The sequence below is a fragment of the Grammomys surdaster genome, unplaced genomic scaffold (assembly GCF_004785775.1).
Source record: "Grammomys surdaster isolate TR1022 unplaced genomic scaffold, NIH_TR_1.0 125881, whole genome shotgun sequence".
Lineage (NCBI taxonomy): Eukaryota > Metazoa > Chordata > Mammalia > Rodentia > Muridae > Grammomys > Grammomys surdaster.
In genome coordinates this window covers 49609-67710 of record NW_021620706.1, presented here as the reverse complement: position 1 = coordinate 67710, position 18102 = coordinate 49609, and the positions used below count along the sequence as shown (strand labels likewise).

Sequence of the window (18102 nt, the reverse complement as noted above, 5' to 3'; positions counted from 1 at the left end):
AAGAAAGAAAGAAAGAAAGAAAGAAAGAAAGAAAGAAAGAAAGAAAGGAAGGAAGGAAGGAAGGAAGGAAGGAAGGAAGGAAGGAAGGAAGGAAGGAAGGAAGGAAGGAAGGAAGGAAGAAAGAGAGAGAACAGTGACCTTTTCCCTAGTAGAAAACTTGTCTTGTGATATCATTGTGGATTTTAAAGCTATTACAAACAGCCCTGGTTTCTCTACAGTTCTGTTGATGCCCCTTTACTCATGGAAATGTCTTTGCTTTCTTTGTGTGCTAATACTGATGTGTTTATAAACAGATAAAGAGATAAAGAGTATGTTCTGTGGGTGTGTGGAGAAGTATGGGGGAAGGGGATGTCTCATCAGGCCCATGCTGAGGCATCTCTTCCCCCGAGGGACCAGTCACACACTAGTATAGAATAGAATAGAGTTTATTCAGGGCATGGGAGGGGAGCCAGGAGGGTAGTAGAGGCAGAGAGAGGGAGTAGAGAGGTAGAGAAGCAGAGAAGTAGGGGCCTGCCGTGACCACTTGGAGAGAGGGGGAAAGAGAGGGGGAAGGGCAAGGGGACAGAGAAAAGCTAGAGGCAAGAGACCAAGAGATTAAGAGAGCAAGAGGGAGAGGAGGGGGCAAGCAGCCCCTTTTATAGTGGGCAGGCCTACCTGCCTGTTGCCAGGTAACTGTGCAGAGGAGCATACCTGGGTGTTGCCAGGTAACTGTGGAGGTGGAGTTTAGACAGAATACTAACAAGTACACCAATGGCAGCCTGATAGGAATAAAAAGGATAGGGAATTGACCAGAGGTCACTGGAAGTTGTGTTGAGGGTTGGAGTTAGTAAAGTGACTAGATTCTAGGGCATCTGTAGTTCACAGACTCTTATGGTTTTTGTTTTCTTATTTAGGGTTTTTTGTTTCTTGTTTGTCTTTTTATTTTGTTTTGGTTTGTTTTATTTAGAATTACTAGTAAGTAAATAAAAGTCATTATTTTGTAGCTTAGTGTTCTATTTAAAAGAAAACTAATACATACTTTCTGAATACCACCACCATATAAAAATTAAGTAGTTATCCTAAAGTAAAGAAGACATAAAAGTTAATAACCCCTACAGAAAAGTAGATATTAGTATAATTATAGAAAAATAATTTACTAGCCCAAGATTATCATACTGATTAATTAAACATTTGCATGGCCCTTTTTGAGAGTGCCCATATTAAGTATATTACTTTTTCATTTGGAGCCATGATGATTAAAATGAATATATTTGGGGTTTTTTCATATTTTTAAGTTGTTTTACATAATTTTCCAAGTGGTCATGATCATCATGTGTTTATAAATCATCATGCCATTAGATATTTTCTAATACTCAAAATTTATGTTTTTTTTCTATCATAAGTAACACTATTAAGTCAGCTGTGCTGGTGTGTGTGTGGGGGGGCACAGCAAAGGCACAGGTTGTTGGTATCAGGCTCGAACCCAGTGACATCACATCTAGGCAACCCCCACATCATTGCCAAGGCAACCGCCATACACTCCCAGTATCCACCTGGCTACTTCACGTTTATCTGGGAGAGGCGACATCACCGCTCATATAAAACAGAACTCCCTGACCTCCCTCTCTTCTTCCATCTTCTTCCTCTACTCCCCCCTCCCCTTTGTCCTGAGCAAACCGCCCTCCCTTGGAGCTGTTCGGTCTGGTGTTGTCTGTTCTAAGTTCTGCCCTCGGGGAGCAGATGTCTAACACGGGTACTTGTGAGGAGTAATGAGAGAGCCAGGAGACCAGCATGGACTTGGACATACTGATACCTGCAACAGACATATGTCAGTGGAGAGCCATGTGTCTATTTTGCCATAAGAAATAAAAATGACTCTTATTTGCATACAGGAATCTGTTTCACAATTTCCTGGACAGTCAGAAATCCTTCTGAAGTCCAGCTTTTTCAAGGATCAGCCTCAGCTTAGAGAGTGGTTCAGAGAGAAGGGGTGTCTGGGATCAGGAAACGAACGACTCTAAGTCAAATCTCGGATCCAAGCTTTGTTCTTGTGGAACACAGTACTTGCTATTCTAAGAGATCTCTGTCCCAACCTGCTTGCTTGTTTGTCTGTCAGTTCTCCAAGCAGTTCTCTTTTTTATTCAAAAGAAAAAAGAAAACTCTCTGGATAGCGTGTCTCCTGTAGAACACAGGTCCAATCTTTTATTTTACATATCAATCCAATCATTTAGTGAATGTTTCCTTTTGATTATCTTGTGAATCCGAAATTCTTGAACCCAGCCCTTTGATTCTTAGGAGATTGCAAGCTTACATTTTTTTTTATCTTTGCAAAAGAATTCAGAGATCTGTCTGCCTTTGTGAAGCACAGACGATAAGATAAACTAGTTGGTTGGGCCTTGCCCTGAAATTACCATTTCTTCCACACCTGGGCCTAACCTCCCTTTGTCCTGGGTGACCTTGAACTCAGGAATCTGCTGGCTTTTGTATCTTTCTGACAAGCTGGCTCATAGTGTAGCTGCTTTGTTCCTTTAGGTTCAGGAAGCCTCTCCTAATTCATATTACATCCTTATTTTTTTTGCATAGTTTAGAAATTATATTTATTTTGAACTCATGTATTTAGAGCTCTTTCCCCATAGCCTTACAGAGACATGAGCCACATCCTCAACTCCTGGACTCATGGGGCTTTTAATTCTCATGGAGTCATTAAAAATAACGGGGAGGACATTCATCAGAGGAATGTGAAAATATGTACATTTTTACACAAACAAGACTTATGCCCACTGCAGCTGGACACTTGTGGGGGCTCACACCAAGGCTCTGTCTCAGGGCCAGGAACCATGTCACTCTGTCCCAACCAGGGCCATGCCTGGCTCAGCACAGCTTGAATTGAGCCTAGACTCAGTTTTAGAAGAAGATACCAATACCAGCAATCCAAAGTATTTGCAAGGCTGTGACAGAAATACTAAAGCACTTGTCTAAATATCTCTTTTACAGTCTTAAGATAATTATGAATATTAGCTGTTTAAAATTTGGATAATATGAATTTTAAATAACCAGAGTACTGGTTACTGAATTTCAGATGCATGCAGGAAGCATGAGGGAGGGCCTTGGGGAATTGAACAAATTAGAAATACAATGGAAATGAAATGTACAAAGAAAATGCTATCAGGAAACCCATTATTTTGTACACTAACCTTAAAATAAATAAAAAGAAACAACTCTACAATTATCAATTATGCATAATCCACATTATATTCATGATATTATTCTATCTCATTTTACAATGTCCTTCTCCTCATGTAAAATGATTCATTTACCCTTCCATTATTGCCCTGTGTGGTGGCAAACACCTTTACTCCCAGAACATGTAACATTAAATCAGAAGTGGGGGAGTAGTATTTGAGTGAAGGAAGGGCGCCAGACAGAGCAGGGCAGAGGACATATGGTTAGCAGTCGTGGAGAAGGACAGGATAGAACAAAGTACAATGAAATACATCCAAAAATGCCACAATGAAACCCAGTCCTTTGTATACTGACTTCAAAACTAATGTTAAAAAAGACTATTATCAAACCCATGTGTGAGGCACTGTGGTAGATAGAATTTTGAGCTTAAACCTTTCTCATATAGTTAAAGCTTATTATGAAAAAATAATGTACATATCCACTTGATTGATAGAGCTTTACAGTTTCTCTCTCTCTCTCTCTCTCTCTCTCTCTCTCTATCTATCTATCTATCTATCTCTATCTCTATCTCTATCTCTATCTCTATCTTTCTCTCTCTAGACAGTGTCTTACTGTGTAGCCCAGGATGGCCTTAGAACTCACTCTGTAACCTAAACTGGTTTGAGGATTATGGCAATACTCCTGCCTCAACCTCTGAGTGATGGGATCATGTTCAGGCATCATTGCAGCTTCTGCTGATATTTTTAATGGGCATTTGTTTAAGTTTGTCTTATTCAGTTGCTTGTAATGGAAGGACCTATAGGAGGATTTGGGCATACTGGGCACCACAAATATTTGAGTCCACATGGACATCTGGGAAGTAGGGAAGCATTTATGGTGAAATGCATTTTCTGGTAGATAAATGAAAATAGAAAAATAAATATCTTAACAAGAGAAAATCTCTATCCAAATGGGAACAACTGCTGAAGATTTTCTAAAATCCAAATCTAGTTATTTGTGAGCCATTAAAAAATTCCAGACGTGTACAAAAGAATAACTTACAAAATAAGTAATGGACAGACGGACTCCAACGTTTCTGAATGTTCTCCAAATGTAGTTACCTTTATTCCAGAATGCAGTGCATTCCTTGTTATGTTTGGAAAATGGGAGCCTGCAAAGGGTTGCTTTAACATCAGTTTTACAAGACAGACTTGACACATTTTTCTGATGTGGGAAAAAAAAATGCTGAAAACCAGCCTGGCCCAAGATAGAATAGCTCCCAAGAATTCTGATACAAGGTAAAAGTGTATTAATTATAATTATAAAATTGCTACCTGGGAAAGATCCTGATCCAGATTTCTGTCATAAATTTCATTCCTTTGGAAGCTGAAAAATCAGAAAAATTACTTTAGTAAAAGGAGTAAGTAGAACAGCCTCCCAAAATTTTATTCTAACTAGCACAGGAAGAATGTCACCTTCATCTGCCGTCAGCCTAAGGATAAAGTGCTTTTTAAATCCAGAAGGAGAAAGCAAAGGAGGGAAACTCTAGCCATTTTCATATTCCCTAGAATTTAGTAAAGTGGCTTGAAAATTTATAGAAAAGTTAGTTACACTTCCAAAGTCACAAAGACTTTGAAAGTGGTTGTGACTTAAGAGGAGTTAGCAGTTTGAAAGAGAGAAACGTGAATCATATGAAGAATCAAACGTGATTGCACCATGGACCACAGACCATGAAACGTGAGGATGAAAGCACAGTACATTTAAGGATGAGTCCAGGAAAGAATTGGGAGTATCAGGGGTCACATTTCAGGAGAGAGTGAGGCTTGAGGAGGGGGAGTTGAGAAACTTCCAAATAGTACCAGAGTCAAGTATGTGGAGCCTCTTTGAACTAAAGAAAAGAAGATCTAATATGCTCATAAAATTATTACAATGAATCTCTGATGGAGACAGTCTGGGAAAGAGAAAATGGCTGCTTGGTTTCTGTTCCGCCTCTGTGATCTCAATCAAGGAGGCAAATGGAAATAAAATGGATTTGCCCATCAGAAAACCAAACCCAAAAACCAGTGTATTTGAAGAGGTTAAATGAAAACTATCCATTCCACAGAAGTAGAAGGCTGGTTATTTTATTGTCCTGCCTGTTAGATTTTTCGCACTTATCTTGGAATAAACCACAGCAGATCAGACGGTTCAACGAAGGGGAGTTTATTGGGGTGGAGGGAAGAGAGTGAGAGGAGAGAGAGCAGAAAGGTAGAGGAGTAGAGGCCAGCCATGACCGCGTGGAGAGAGGGGGAAGGGAAGGGGGAGGGGGCAGAGGGCAACCTGTAGGGCGTGAGTAAGGGGAGCAAGAGAGAGAGGAGGGGCCAAGCAGCCCCTTTTATAGTGGGCAGGCCTACCTGCCTGTTGCCAGGTAACTGTGGGGAGGAGCATACCTGGCTGTTGCCAGGTGACTGTGGAGGTGGAGTTTAGACAGAATATTAACATCCCCACATTTTGGTTTAATTAAAAAGGAAAATGAAAAAGAGGTGGAGTTTAGACAGAATACTAACATTCCCCCGTTATGGTTTAATTAAAAAAGAAAAATTAGAAATTCTAACAGTTTCTAACACTTGACATATAAGAAGACAAATTTCTTAATGGTATCAAAATAATTCCTCATGGAAACAACTCTCAGTATCTTGGTCACTGTGGGAAGACTATTTCAGAACACTATAGGATTGGAGTGCCTGTGTGTGTGTGTGTGTGTGTGTGTGTGTGTGTGTGGGCGAGGGGTGGGGGTGTGTGGGTGGGTGGCAAGGAAGGGAGGATATTGTTAATTACACATACCTACTTAGTCTAAGAGGCTCAGAAGATTACAATTTTACTCGACCTAGCCATTTTTATGCCAGTTAAAATGTTTTAATCCATTTCCTGTGCCTTTGTAATTGTCTCTCTTAGCACTGGAAGACACTACTAGAAGCCAAACTATCTCAGGGTTAGGAAATTCAGGCTCACTCTAGTGTTTCTGCATGGACCATCCAATTCACATGGGTGCGGTCATCATCATCAAATAGAAAACAGCCACTTCTTTTTATCTCAGTGCCTTGTGATAGCCGTCTACTAAGTAGCTAGAAGCTCTTTCCTAACTTTTTATAGAAAGTTCAATACTACTGATTGTATAATAATTCACTCTGTCATCCTTTATGTCATCTACGTCATAGAAAAATTTTTTGTTGTGAGCCATCAGTCCTAACTTCAAATAAAACCAGAGGCATGCAGTTAGAATGAATAAAGCAAGAGAATAATAAATCCTATGGCCTTAGGATGTTAATAATTCTATTCTTACTGCCCAGAGGCTCTATAATTGATTATAGATCCAAGTTTTCAGTGGGTGATTTACTTTTATTTTTAATTATTTTGGACTGCTCACTAGAGGCAATTGCCATAGTGTATTCTCTACTCAGCAGAAGAAATACCACAGGGAACAAAGCTTTCGTAGTTACTAGGAAATGACATTAACAGGTGGGAAAATGGGCACTAGAAATTTTGTATAAACAAACAGAAAAAGAATTGTAATCTCAAAAAACAAAAAAAAAGAATTATAAATGGAACTCAAAGAGATGAACGTTTAATATTAAAAGATGGGCAGGTGTGGTGGTATATGCCTATAATTGCATTACTTTGGGAGGCTGAGGCCAAAGAATTACCATGACTTTCAGGGCAGCCTGTGCTACATGGTAACTTCCAGACTAGGCTGAGTTATGAAGTGAGACTCTCTCTAAAAATTAACCAAAGAAAAAAGAAAAAAAAAAGCAGTGATGAGTGCTATCCAGATTAGACATTCAAAAGTAATAAATAGTCCACACCATTGCTCTGCATAATTGTGCCATTTTTTTTATTTTGTCTCATATAATTAGTAAACATTTTTGGTATTTTGGAGGTTTCTGCTGTCTCAAAACTTCTATTAAAATAGTCTCCTCACTACTTTATGTCCTGTAATATAATTATTTCTCAATTATTCATGCTAATGAAAACGAGTCTATGTCTACCATGGGGAGGTAAAGCAGAGGCATCTGTTTTCCCCATACTTTCATCTAGGCAATCACTTCTGAAGTTTAGTTGTTTAGAGATTTAATAGGAAGAGATTAGGAAGGATTAAATAATTTAGAATATACAAAGGGTATATACAAGGATATATCGTCTTAAAGAAGGGAGTCAACTAATGAAAAATGTAGAACTGGCTGTCAGCATTGCCACTCACTGATTAGAAAATCCTGATCATGTTCTGATGATACTCATTGTTCATGTTAGTGAAAAGTAATAATTTTCTCCTATGTCCCACTAAACACATGTACTCACACATATTCACACACACACACACACACACACACACACACACACACACACTCATGCACTCACATACTCACCTACATACACATGAACTGTATGCCTTTAGGAAAACTAAAGCAGAAAGTGTGGCAAATGCTTTAAAATGAGGTACCAAAATATTAATCGCTGTGCTTTGATCAAATATTTGCTGAGAGTAGGGTAAATGTTTTCACTGTCATTATCTGTAGGGCCAATATATGGTTAAACAGAAATAAGCTTGAAAAAGTAAGCTTGGAAATGGGAACTTTCCAGCTAATGAGCCTTGGGTAATTGGCTCCTTACGTCAAAAGCAACACAGGAGTTGAAAGAATATAAATGCAAATTCAGGCCCTTGGATTAGTTTCTCCACGAAATATTCTTAACATTTTACTGCCCCAGTAACCTGTGTGCAAAGTGAGAAAAATTAAAAAAAAAAAAAAAAAGTAGTCCCTGAGGCACCTCTGTCTTTATCAGACTTTGAGTTAGGCATCCAGACTACTATAGAATAATAAATAAGTGGGCCACAAGATGGCGTCTGTAGCTAATGAGTCTCTTTACTTTAACCCTTGCGGATGCACACACAGCTTATGCTGTAATTGCAGGAAAGCAGTATATAAATCCTGTTATTTTAAAGTTGCTGATACCTCTAAGGTTAAAACTCTCAAAGTAGCTCTCAGAATCTGGATTTCGACTTTTAAAAAAGTGAGGTTCCTCTCTCCCTTTCTCTTCCTGTTTGTTGGGTTTGGTTTGGTTGTTTTGCTGTTTGTTTGTTTGTTTGTTTGTTCTTTTTGGCAGTACAGGGAATTAAACTCAGGGCCTTTCATATAGCAGGCAAGGGTTCTGCCACTGAGGAACATATGCAGAATATTTGAATATCTGCACTTTTTATTTTGAAGCACAAACTCACTGGCTTGTCGAGTCTGGCCTTGAACTCACCCTGTGGTCCGTCCATGCTTTGAAGTTGCAATCCTCCTGCCTCAGATTCCCAATTAGCTGATGTTAAATTTTGTACCACCAGGACTGACTAGCATGTCCCCTAAACTACTCATTTTACTTGAGCCTGAAACTGTGATATAGAAAACAGGCTTCAAAGCTGTTAAATGAAAGAAAAGCAGCAGACTGAATGTCTACCAGTTTGGAAGCAGTCAGCGAGTATAGGCTAACAGTAGTAACTATGGTGATGACTGAAAAGATGTCTTGTGTGCCTCTGGATCTTACTTTTGGAAACTATATGATAGTAATTATCCTGCAAATACGAAACACTTGGGGGAATGTTTAAAAATTTATGGTCACTGTATTTCATAATGTCTCTAGGGAAGCAGAACTAGACAAAATTGTAAATCTTATGTAATTCTGTTTATCAACTTTTTGCTAGCCTCAGTCAGACCCTGGAACCTTCCATTTTAGTGTAAACCCATTTATTCTATAAGTGGGTGAAAAAGCCAAGCAAGTCAGAGAGTCACAGTGTGGCATAGACCTCCTCACATTCCACAAGGTGACAGAATTTCAATACCAACTCCTAAATGCAGACACTTCCGTGGAAAGCTGTTGCTTCTATGGGAGTATTACTGTCACCACTGAACTGTTTTAAAACTTGATCGCATCTGTTTGTGAGATTACTGTGCACCTGAGAACTCTGGAGACATTTGCCTGTTCTGGTAGAAAATGTCATCACCTCTGCTGAAGCACCAGGAGATTTACTTTAAAACTAAGTTAGTTTTAGAATTAAAGCTTATCTTTACTAGCATCTTTTGTTCGTATTTTGGCTCCGTTTCCCAGCTACTGTCTCTCTGAGTTCTCTGCTCTCAGAGAGTTTTAGCGTTTGCCCTTCGGCTATAGAACACAGTCACCTGGGGAGGATACTTGCTGGATTTTCTGTTACAGAGGATTTGTGGTGAACCTTGTTTTCGTTTTTTTTCCCCATCCTGGCTAACGCACATCTACCACCTTACTTAACCTTCCAAAGTGGGGATCATTCACTCTGTGCTCTTGGGAAGAAACAGCATAGTATTCTGTGAATCAGTTTTGTTTGCTTTTGTTTTAAATATTTATTGTTTGGCATGTGTGTGGGTGTGTGTGCCCCAGGGCATGCCTGGAGAGGTCAAAGGTCAGCTTCTGAAGCAAGTTCTCTCTTCATATTTTTGATCTGAGGATCCAACTCAGGTCAGCTGGCTTACATGGAAAGTGCCTTCACACTCCGAGCCATGTGGCTCCCAGATCCGTTCTCTTAACAAAAATGAAATGATCTGATTGCGTCAGAAGCCACTTACAGGGAAAAAAATGTGACATGTTATTCAAAAAAGGAGAGCCCTGTGTTGTTCTAAGTTGTCCCACAGTTGTATAAGAAACAACCCTTGGTAAAGCTTGATGATACTGCAAAGACTAGGCCAGAGAAGATGCTTGTGATTAATATCACTTTAAAATTTATTTTGTCTTCCTTCTCGCTTATACAAATACTAACTAGCTTGATTGATAGTGGTGATTTGAAAATAATAAAAGGTAAATGCTTAATCTCAATTTAAAGCCAAACAAATAGAAACACCTGATTAAAAAAGCTAACTTACAATGCAAGTCCCACTCAGTTTTGAGACATTGGTGACTCTTTCCGTAATGTTTTTCAACTGTCACAAAGCTGATCACAGGTGATGCCCTTGGTACTAAGCTGCTCAACTGTGCTGTGTGAACTGCCTAATGCTTGAGGTCTTACTTAAGTTCTCCAGTTCAAAATGAAGAGCGAAAGAATAACAAGAAATGAGAAATGTTAGGCATCAGCTTTTTGTATATTTTTATTACATTTATTTATTTGTTTAGCGTTTGAGTGTGTGTATGTAGAGATTGGTGGAAAACTTGTGGGAGTTGGTTGTCACCTACCACCATGTGGATCTGAGGCAGGAATTCTCAACTTGTGGGTTGAGACTTGTTTAGGAAACCTCTATCTCCAAAAACATTTTCATTATGACCCAGGACAATAGCAAAATTGCATTTTTGAAGTAGCAATGGAAATAATTTTATCGTTGGAGGTCACTACATCACTAGGAACTCTAAAGGGTTGCAGCATTAGGAAGGCTGATATTCCTGATTTAGGGGGAAAAAACTCAGGTTATCAGGCTCCACAGCAAGCAGCTTTATCATCGGAGCCATCTTGCCCCCTTTTTATTGTTTTTAAGAAGAGACTTATAGATTGATATGATATATGTACCAGTTATCAGATAACTCAACTGACTGTTACTCCAACATGAGAGGGAAGGAACAGTTAACTACATATATTCACTTTAAGTAAAATAATAATGATGGTATGATAGTAATAATTTGAAAAGAGGGCCAGAAAGATAACACCAGAAGCACTTGCCACCAAGCCAGGACTCAGATGGTATAAAGAGAGAACCAGTTCCCACTAGCTGTCCTCTGCCCTCCACACACATGTGAACCACACAGTTACACCCAAAGTAAACAGATAAATTAATAAATGTGATAAAAACAATGTAAACGAATTTTAAAATCTCCGAAGAGATTGGGTGGCATCGTGAGTTACATAGTTCAAGACCAAATCTACAGCTTTGCAGACCCAAAATTGTCACTGAACTTAAGCCTGAGCAGAAATGAGGCCATAGGACATGAGGACAAAACTTAACATTTAGAAATTAGATCGCAAAAGAACCCAGGAAAACAGTTCATGAGAAAAGGAAGAATGCAGACTTTATTTTGATCAACATCTTAGCATTGGTAGTTCAATAAATTTACTTAGCATTAGCTGAACGCCTGGTGTATCTAGACTCCATGCTCTTCAATGGTGGTTCTACTACCAGAACTAAAGCATGGCTTAAGAGATACACAGAGAATCAACTTCCATATACATGGATTTAGTATATATTTTTTCTTAAAAATTCATCACCCTGATGACTCCTGTTCTTTCTTCCCACCTCTCCTCCCAAATAGTCCTTCTTCTACTGTGTAAAAGACATCTTCTCACATTTGCCAGTGACTTGTATACTCCAGTGGTGACATAGGAGATCTATCATTTTCCATGTGCCAATGAATAAACATTAGCTATGGTCTCTAGAATATTTGCAGTGCTTTAAATATATCTAGGTTATTCGAACTTCACCTTCCTTACTTGTAAAACGGAGTTTATGATAGGAATGTGCACTCAAAATGTATGATGTATGAAACAGCCATTGTAATGTCTGTTGAAGATTCATAGATATGTATGTAATGTTGATTACACATCTTGCTCTATTGGGGTTGTTATGTGATTTTTCAGGAATCAAAATCCATAAAATCTTTTTTGTGCCTCATGATGGAGGATGGCAAGGAAGTCACTCAGTAGCTAATGTCTCTTTACCGTATGTCAATAGCTTTAGTGCTTATCTTATAAATAAATGGTGGTTCACAATACTTCTCCACATGGATGGTGATTAGCATGTCACAGCCATTATTAGACTGGTTTGGTTGAAGTACAATAGAATAATGACTGAAGAGAGTCTCTTTGAGGACCATTGTCATTCTCAGTACAATTCTGAGTCTTTATTTGACATGAATTCTAAACAAAGCAGGCTGCTTAAAATTTCGTGTTGACTTTTAACCTGAGGGGTAGTCAATTTATTTAAGTGATAGTTTGACTAAATTTTCTAAATTATTCTATTTATCTGAAAGCAGCAACTGCTTTGAATGGTTCTGCATGGTTAACAGCTGCTGGCTATGGATGAACTCGCTGAGGAATGACTAGAGCTCAGCAGAAAGGTCTTCAGGGACCATGGGCTCTCCCAATGTGTGGATAAGATTGAGGATCAGTTTTCTCATTGTATTCTTTTTTTTATTTTTATACTTAAATTTGCCAAAGGAGATCTGAAACTGAATGTAAACTGGAAAGAAAAACATATTCTTACCTAACCAATATTTATTGCATGTCTGCATAGAAGGTAAACTGTAGGATTTTTTTCTTACAGATTTTCTTGCTCAGATGTATACACTTTCACATCTATTCTTAATTTGCTGAGAATTGTTTATTTAATTGGGAATAGAGAGTCTTTGAAATTTGGCAAATGCTCTTGAGTATTGTTGAGATGGAGATGATGTGTTTGATATGTCAGTGACGTTGAGTGTTGATCAAATCTTTTATTTTATGATAAAATCCACTTGCATATTACCTATAATTCTTTGTATACATTACTGGCTTTTGTTTCCTATTTTTTAGAGATTTTGCATATATATTTCTGATTAAAATCAGTCTACAGTTTTTTATTTCTCCTACAATTTCATTCACTTGAGTTAGCTAGAAAGCTCACCTGTGTCTTCAGTCTTCTGTTTGTACTTGTACTACTGTGCTTGGCTGATCTTTGCCTTTTGAGTAACTGTCAATGGTTCATTTCATCTGGACTTCAAGAGCAACATCATAATGCTTGTAGAATTTCCTTCTTGAAATCAGTAGGATCTGAGCTAATAATGTCTTTCCATTCTTCAGTCTTAATAAATCCTGTCATCTTTTCTTTATCATTTTTACCATGTGAGGATCTAACCTAGAACCCTATGCATTCTAGACAAGTGTTTTACTACCAATCCCTATCACCCTGCCCCATCTTCCTTTTAATGATCAGTAATGCACTTTAATAATATTACTAATCTTCTCAGAGATTCAATGTTCAGTGTCATTGTTTCTTTCTCTATTATTTGTCCTGTGGTCTCTTTTTGATTCTCACTCTGCTTTGCCCAAACAGATATACAAATGCACATACATGCACATGCTGCAGCTTACTGTGGCTTTAATATGTTTGCTGGGAGCTATTTATTTGGCTTTTGCTCTTTTGGTTTTGAAAGTAGAAATTAAATGTATCGATTGGAGACTTTTTCCTCTTCTCTAATGTAGGCAATTAGTCTTCTTCTGTTTACTCCCTGAGTGGTATTTAGTGGTTTATGAGAGTTTTTGATATATTGTGATTTCTTTTTCATTCTGTTAAAAATACTTAATTATTTCACTTTTGGTTTTCTCTGTGGTCCATGGGTATTTAAAATTCTCCTATTTATATTACAAATACTCGGGGGTTATCATAGGTTTCTATAATTGTTTTTTTAACTTAATTCTACATCATTCAGGGACCGCAATTCATGTGGCATGAATCTTGTATATACTAATGTTTTTTTATGACAGGGTCTTATTCCATATTCTAGACTGGCGTGAAACTCACAATGTAGCCAAGACAAAGATACTAACAATGAGAAATACTCAAGCGTCAGTTTCCTGTGTGTTGGAATTACAGCTATGTGCCACCATGCCAGACTATTGACACCTCTCATATAGTCCAGAGTATAGTGCATGAAGAGATGTGTTTTCTGGTTTTGTTCTTTAGATATGCATTAGGTCAACTTGATCTATCATATGCTTCAAATCTATATCATTGTTTTTCTGTTCACATGTTAAACATGAAAGGACTCGAAAACCAATCATAGATATGTTTACCCTTCTCTTTGTATTAGTATGTTTTTGTTCAAAATATCTTGAAATTCCAGCTTCTACTCTTATAAAAGATCATCTTTATTTTGATAAGGGTCTTTATTTTGAAGGCATCAATACTAATATAGTGTTATTTTTCAATCTTTTTTGACATGTGTTTTATACAGACATACACAATTCTTTTTCATTTTTCATTTTGCCATTATATTGAAAATACATAATGAAATAAAACATACTACAGGTGGGTGTTAGTTTTCTGTTCAGTAGACAACCTATCCATTTTATTGAGATGTATGCTTTGTAGACATTTAAATTGACTGTTGATTGGATTAGGTTTGAATGTGTTATCTTGCTGTTATTTTTCATTCATTCTGTTTCCATTTTGGGGGGGCTTTTGTGGATTAATAGACACTTTTATATGAACTATTTTTCCACCTGTTGGTGCACTGTGTGTATTTCATTGTTATCTTATTTTAGTGAGGTTTTAGCCATTAAACATTGACTCTCAACACCCAGTGCTAGCACATAATAAAACAACTAATAACATTCTCAGAACTCTTATGCAAGACAGGGTGTATGTCGAGTTACAAACATACATACCTCACACCTCAATCCTAAAGCACCTGATCCTGTTTGCATCAGCACCAGGTCTAGATGCCAATGTGCATCTTTTAAGGTCCAGATGTGCTTTCTTTTCTCTTCTATCAATGGAATACCAATGCATTGTCTTAGCAAACTCTTCTTTCAGCATTTGATATGGTTTCCTCTTATTTGCCAATAGTATCTCTCAGTAAGAATTAAAATACTAAACCAGAAAGATGGTTCAGTTGGCAAAGTGCTTGCTGCACAAGCTTGTGTGCCTTAAACACCCCATGTAAAAAGCCTGGAGTGGAGACACAAATTTCTCATCCCAGTGCTAGACAGGTGGAAATAGAAAAATACCTGATACTTGCAGGCCTGACAGTCAAGCTGAGTCAGTAAAGTCCATGTCCAATGAGAAATCCTGTCTCAAAAAGCAATTTACAGAGAAATTAAAGAAGACACCCAGTAGCCTCTGAAAACTCACCATGAAAATGTATACAGCCATGCAAAACACACACATACACACACACACACACACACACTGAGAAAGGTGAGAAGGATATTAAAATATCTGCGAAATGACAAATACTCTTAAGCTGATGGAAGAAACGGGGCAGATTGCTATAGGAGTGTATCTACTGGATTGACCATCAACTACTGCTAACCCCTCTCGTGGTGTTTCCATTGTACAGTGCCTTGCTACATGGGAATCATTCCTCACATCACAGACTGATCTCCCCTTGGAAGAAGACTCTGAAGATAAACTTTAATCCTATGGAAGGCTCCTGTTTGATCTTTGAGAGACAGCATCTATCAACCAAAGTTATTTTTTCTGGATTGGCTTTGCCCTTTATAAAGAAGATGACAAATGATTTTGCACTGTCTGGAAAACCAACAACTTAAAAACTCAGGTATTCCAGGTCATCAAGGTGAATTTGTGGTATAAATATATCTATCTAGATATATAGGTCTATTATGTGATATATATTCTATAGATCTATAAATCTGTTATATGGATAGATATTTATCTATTGTCTATGTGGATAGGAAGATATTTGGTGTAATTTTAATTATGTTCTTAAATTTATGTGCCATTAATTACATATAGAGGTTTTTTTTCTTACGTATTTTACTGTGGAATATTAAATTTTTCAGTATGTTGCAAAGACTTGGTTTTAATAAAATCTTTAATAAGAAATGGGTGTCTATGATGTGTTCATTTTCTCTCAGAGGTAAATCTTCTGAAACAGTTTTAACATTAATTCATTATGTATTATTAAGCATATTATGCATGTACTTTAATGTCATCATAATTTACTTTGATATTAAGAGTTTGAAGTAAATGTACAAAATTATTAAACATGAATAACAGATGTTTAAAATTTTATTAAATAAAGTGATTGTTTTCAACAATGTAAAAATTTTCCAAAGTAGGTTTAAGTTATTATTTGTCTTATTATTTAGACATTGCCATACAACCTATTCACAGTAATAGAGTCTCTTTTTTTGTAAATTTTTGCATATCTTTACAACTTACATCCAGCTTTTATTTTTAATGCATGCAGCATCTTGAGTGTACCTATTACAAAGCTGTGCTGTGAGGGCTTGTGGTCCACATTGATGAAGAATGTTCATAAGTGTGTCTGTGTTTCGAATGCTGCTTAGGTGTCAGGACACCACTCAGAGAAGCTAGGCTATGTTCCTTTCTTGCCACTATCTGGGTGTCGGGCTCGAGGGACATACCAACACAATGTTCAGGGGAGGCGAAAGCAGTCTATCTAATATTGGGGCCCCAACCCGTGAGAACCGGAGCAGGCTGGGGCCAAGGCTGTGGTTTTCAATCTCCTGGGCACTCAGATACTGCTGGAAAACTCAAGGAGCTGAGAACAGAGCCCAAAGGCCTGAGATGAGCCCAGGGTGGAAGAAATCCTGCTTAGCTCAGGGTGAGTGTCAAGAGCTCCAAGCGGCCCTCTGCCGGATACTTAGGCAGCCTGGCACAGTAACGAAGGCTTACTGCTCTCACGGTGGTCCTTGATAAGAGAGACAGTCTTTGCTTGTCCAAACTGTTTGTTCATGGTGGAAAGGGTCCATACAACTTACTCAAGGTGGACCAGAGATTAAATACCTTTTGCAGGAAGGAATGTCCAGGAAGGTAGGCTTATTAGCTAAACCCTCGGGGCCAGCCCATCTAGATACCTCCTTAGCATGAAGATGTCTAGGCTATATGCTATGATGACCAGTTGTTATGGTCCTCTTAATGAAGTGCAGTGGTCATGTGCTCCAGGTCAGGAGCAGATTCAAGCCCCTACCATTCTCCACTATGAGGATTGCTGGGGTTCCTTAATCTGCTCGATCTTACCAGTTTTCCTGTCTGGTCACACAGTTCCACTTGCCCCACATTCATGTGTACTTTGCAGTTAGCACATACTGTCTTTTAGAAACAAGTTGCCAAAGGACATGTTTTCTTTACCTTCCTCAAAGCAACTAGTTTTACAGAAAAGCAAATCCTGGTTTGAGGAGACATTCCGGTAGCTATTACATGGAATCGTGATTACATGGAATCAATGAAAATCATAATATGTTTTTAAAACAGCTGTTTTTAAACATTTCAAATACATATAATTGCTTGGAGGCAGGAAGCGCAGTCAGTTCTTTCTAAGGAGTCCACTCCCTCCTTTCATTTCAGTTCCCTAGAGGAAAACTAAAACCATTTCACTTAACTGATGGATCAGTCACAGCAGAAGATGTGAGATAGGGTCTCACTATATCATCCTGGCTGACTTGGGACTTGCTTTATAGGTTAGGGTGTCTAAATTTGGAGAAATCCTCCTGCGTCTCCCTCCCAAGGCCTGGGTTACACAGTTGATAGAATGCTTATCTTCCATTTACAAAGCCCCAATTCAACCATTAGTAACACATGAACTGGTGAGGTGGCACAAGCCTGTTATCCTAGTGCTTAGAGTGGAGCCAGGAGAATCAAGACTTTCTTTAAAGGTAACCAGTATTGGCTACATAGCAAGTTTGAAACTAGCCTTTGCTACATGAAATTATATTTATATATACATATGTATAATAAAAATTATAATATTTGCATAATACTCCTATCTGGTGTGTTTAGTTAGAAGGATGAATTGACCTTGGTTCCTATCCACAAAGAATGACCTGTGACATTTATGGGTTGTAGAGATGACAAGGGGCTTGGCTATTTCCGAAATATATTTGCTCCCACAAATAAGTTTATACATATATACATCATATAATCAGAATTAATCAGAATTGAGTGAGTAAGAAACACTATTTGGTATATTTTTTCTAAAACCAGACAAACACAAAGTTATATCCCAATGTAACATAAACTGAGATGCACAATCTAGGTTTAAAGTAGAGTAATAGCTTCCTGCTTACTGATTTCCACTCTGCACAGGGAAAGAAAGTGACCGTCCCTTCCAGTATCAAGTCTGTTAAAAATCCCCGGATACAAACTAGTTTGGGGGAAATAGCCAAGCCCCTTGTTTTCTCTGCAATCCATAAATGTCACAGGTCATTCTTTGTCAATAGGAACCAAGGTCAATTCATCCTTCTAACTA

The 18102-nt window shown here is 38.0% G+C and overlaps 1 protein-coding gene across 2 annotated transcripts in view; it reads left to right on the top strand.

The window, feature by feature from the left end:
* The window catches only part of Snx7 (sorting nexin 7), an 86523-nt gene extending 70433 nt beyond the window's left edge, over nucleotides 1-16090 (top strand). The window contains exon 8 of one of the 2 annotated variants that reach the window (XM_028752195.1): nucleotides 15208-16090. In XM_028752195.1, the coding sequence (XP_028608028.1) occupies nucleotides 15208-15285 (78 nt within the window). In that variant the 3' untranslated portion in view covers nucleotides 15286-16090. The remainder of the gene's footprint in view (nucleotides 1-15207) is intronic. The other variant, XM_028752194.1, reaches the window with a different exon arrangement.
* Nucleotides 16091-18102: the final 2012 nt, after the last annotated feature.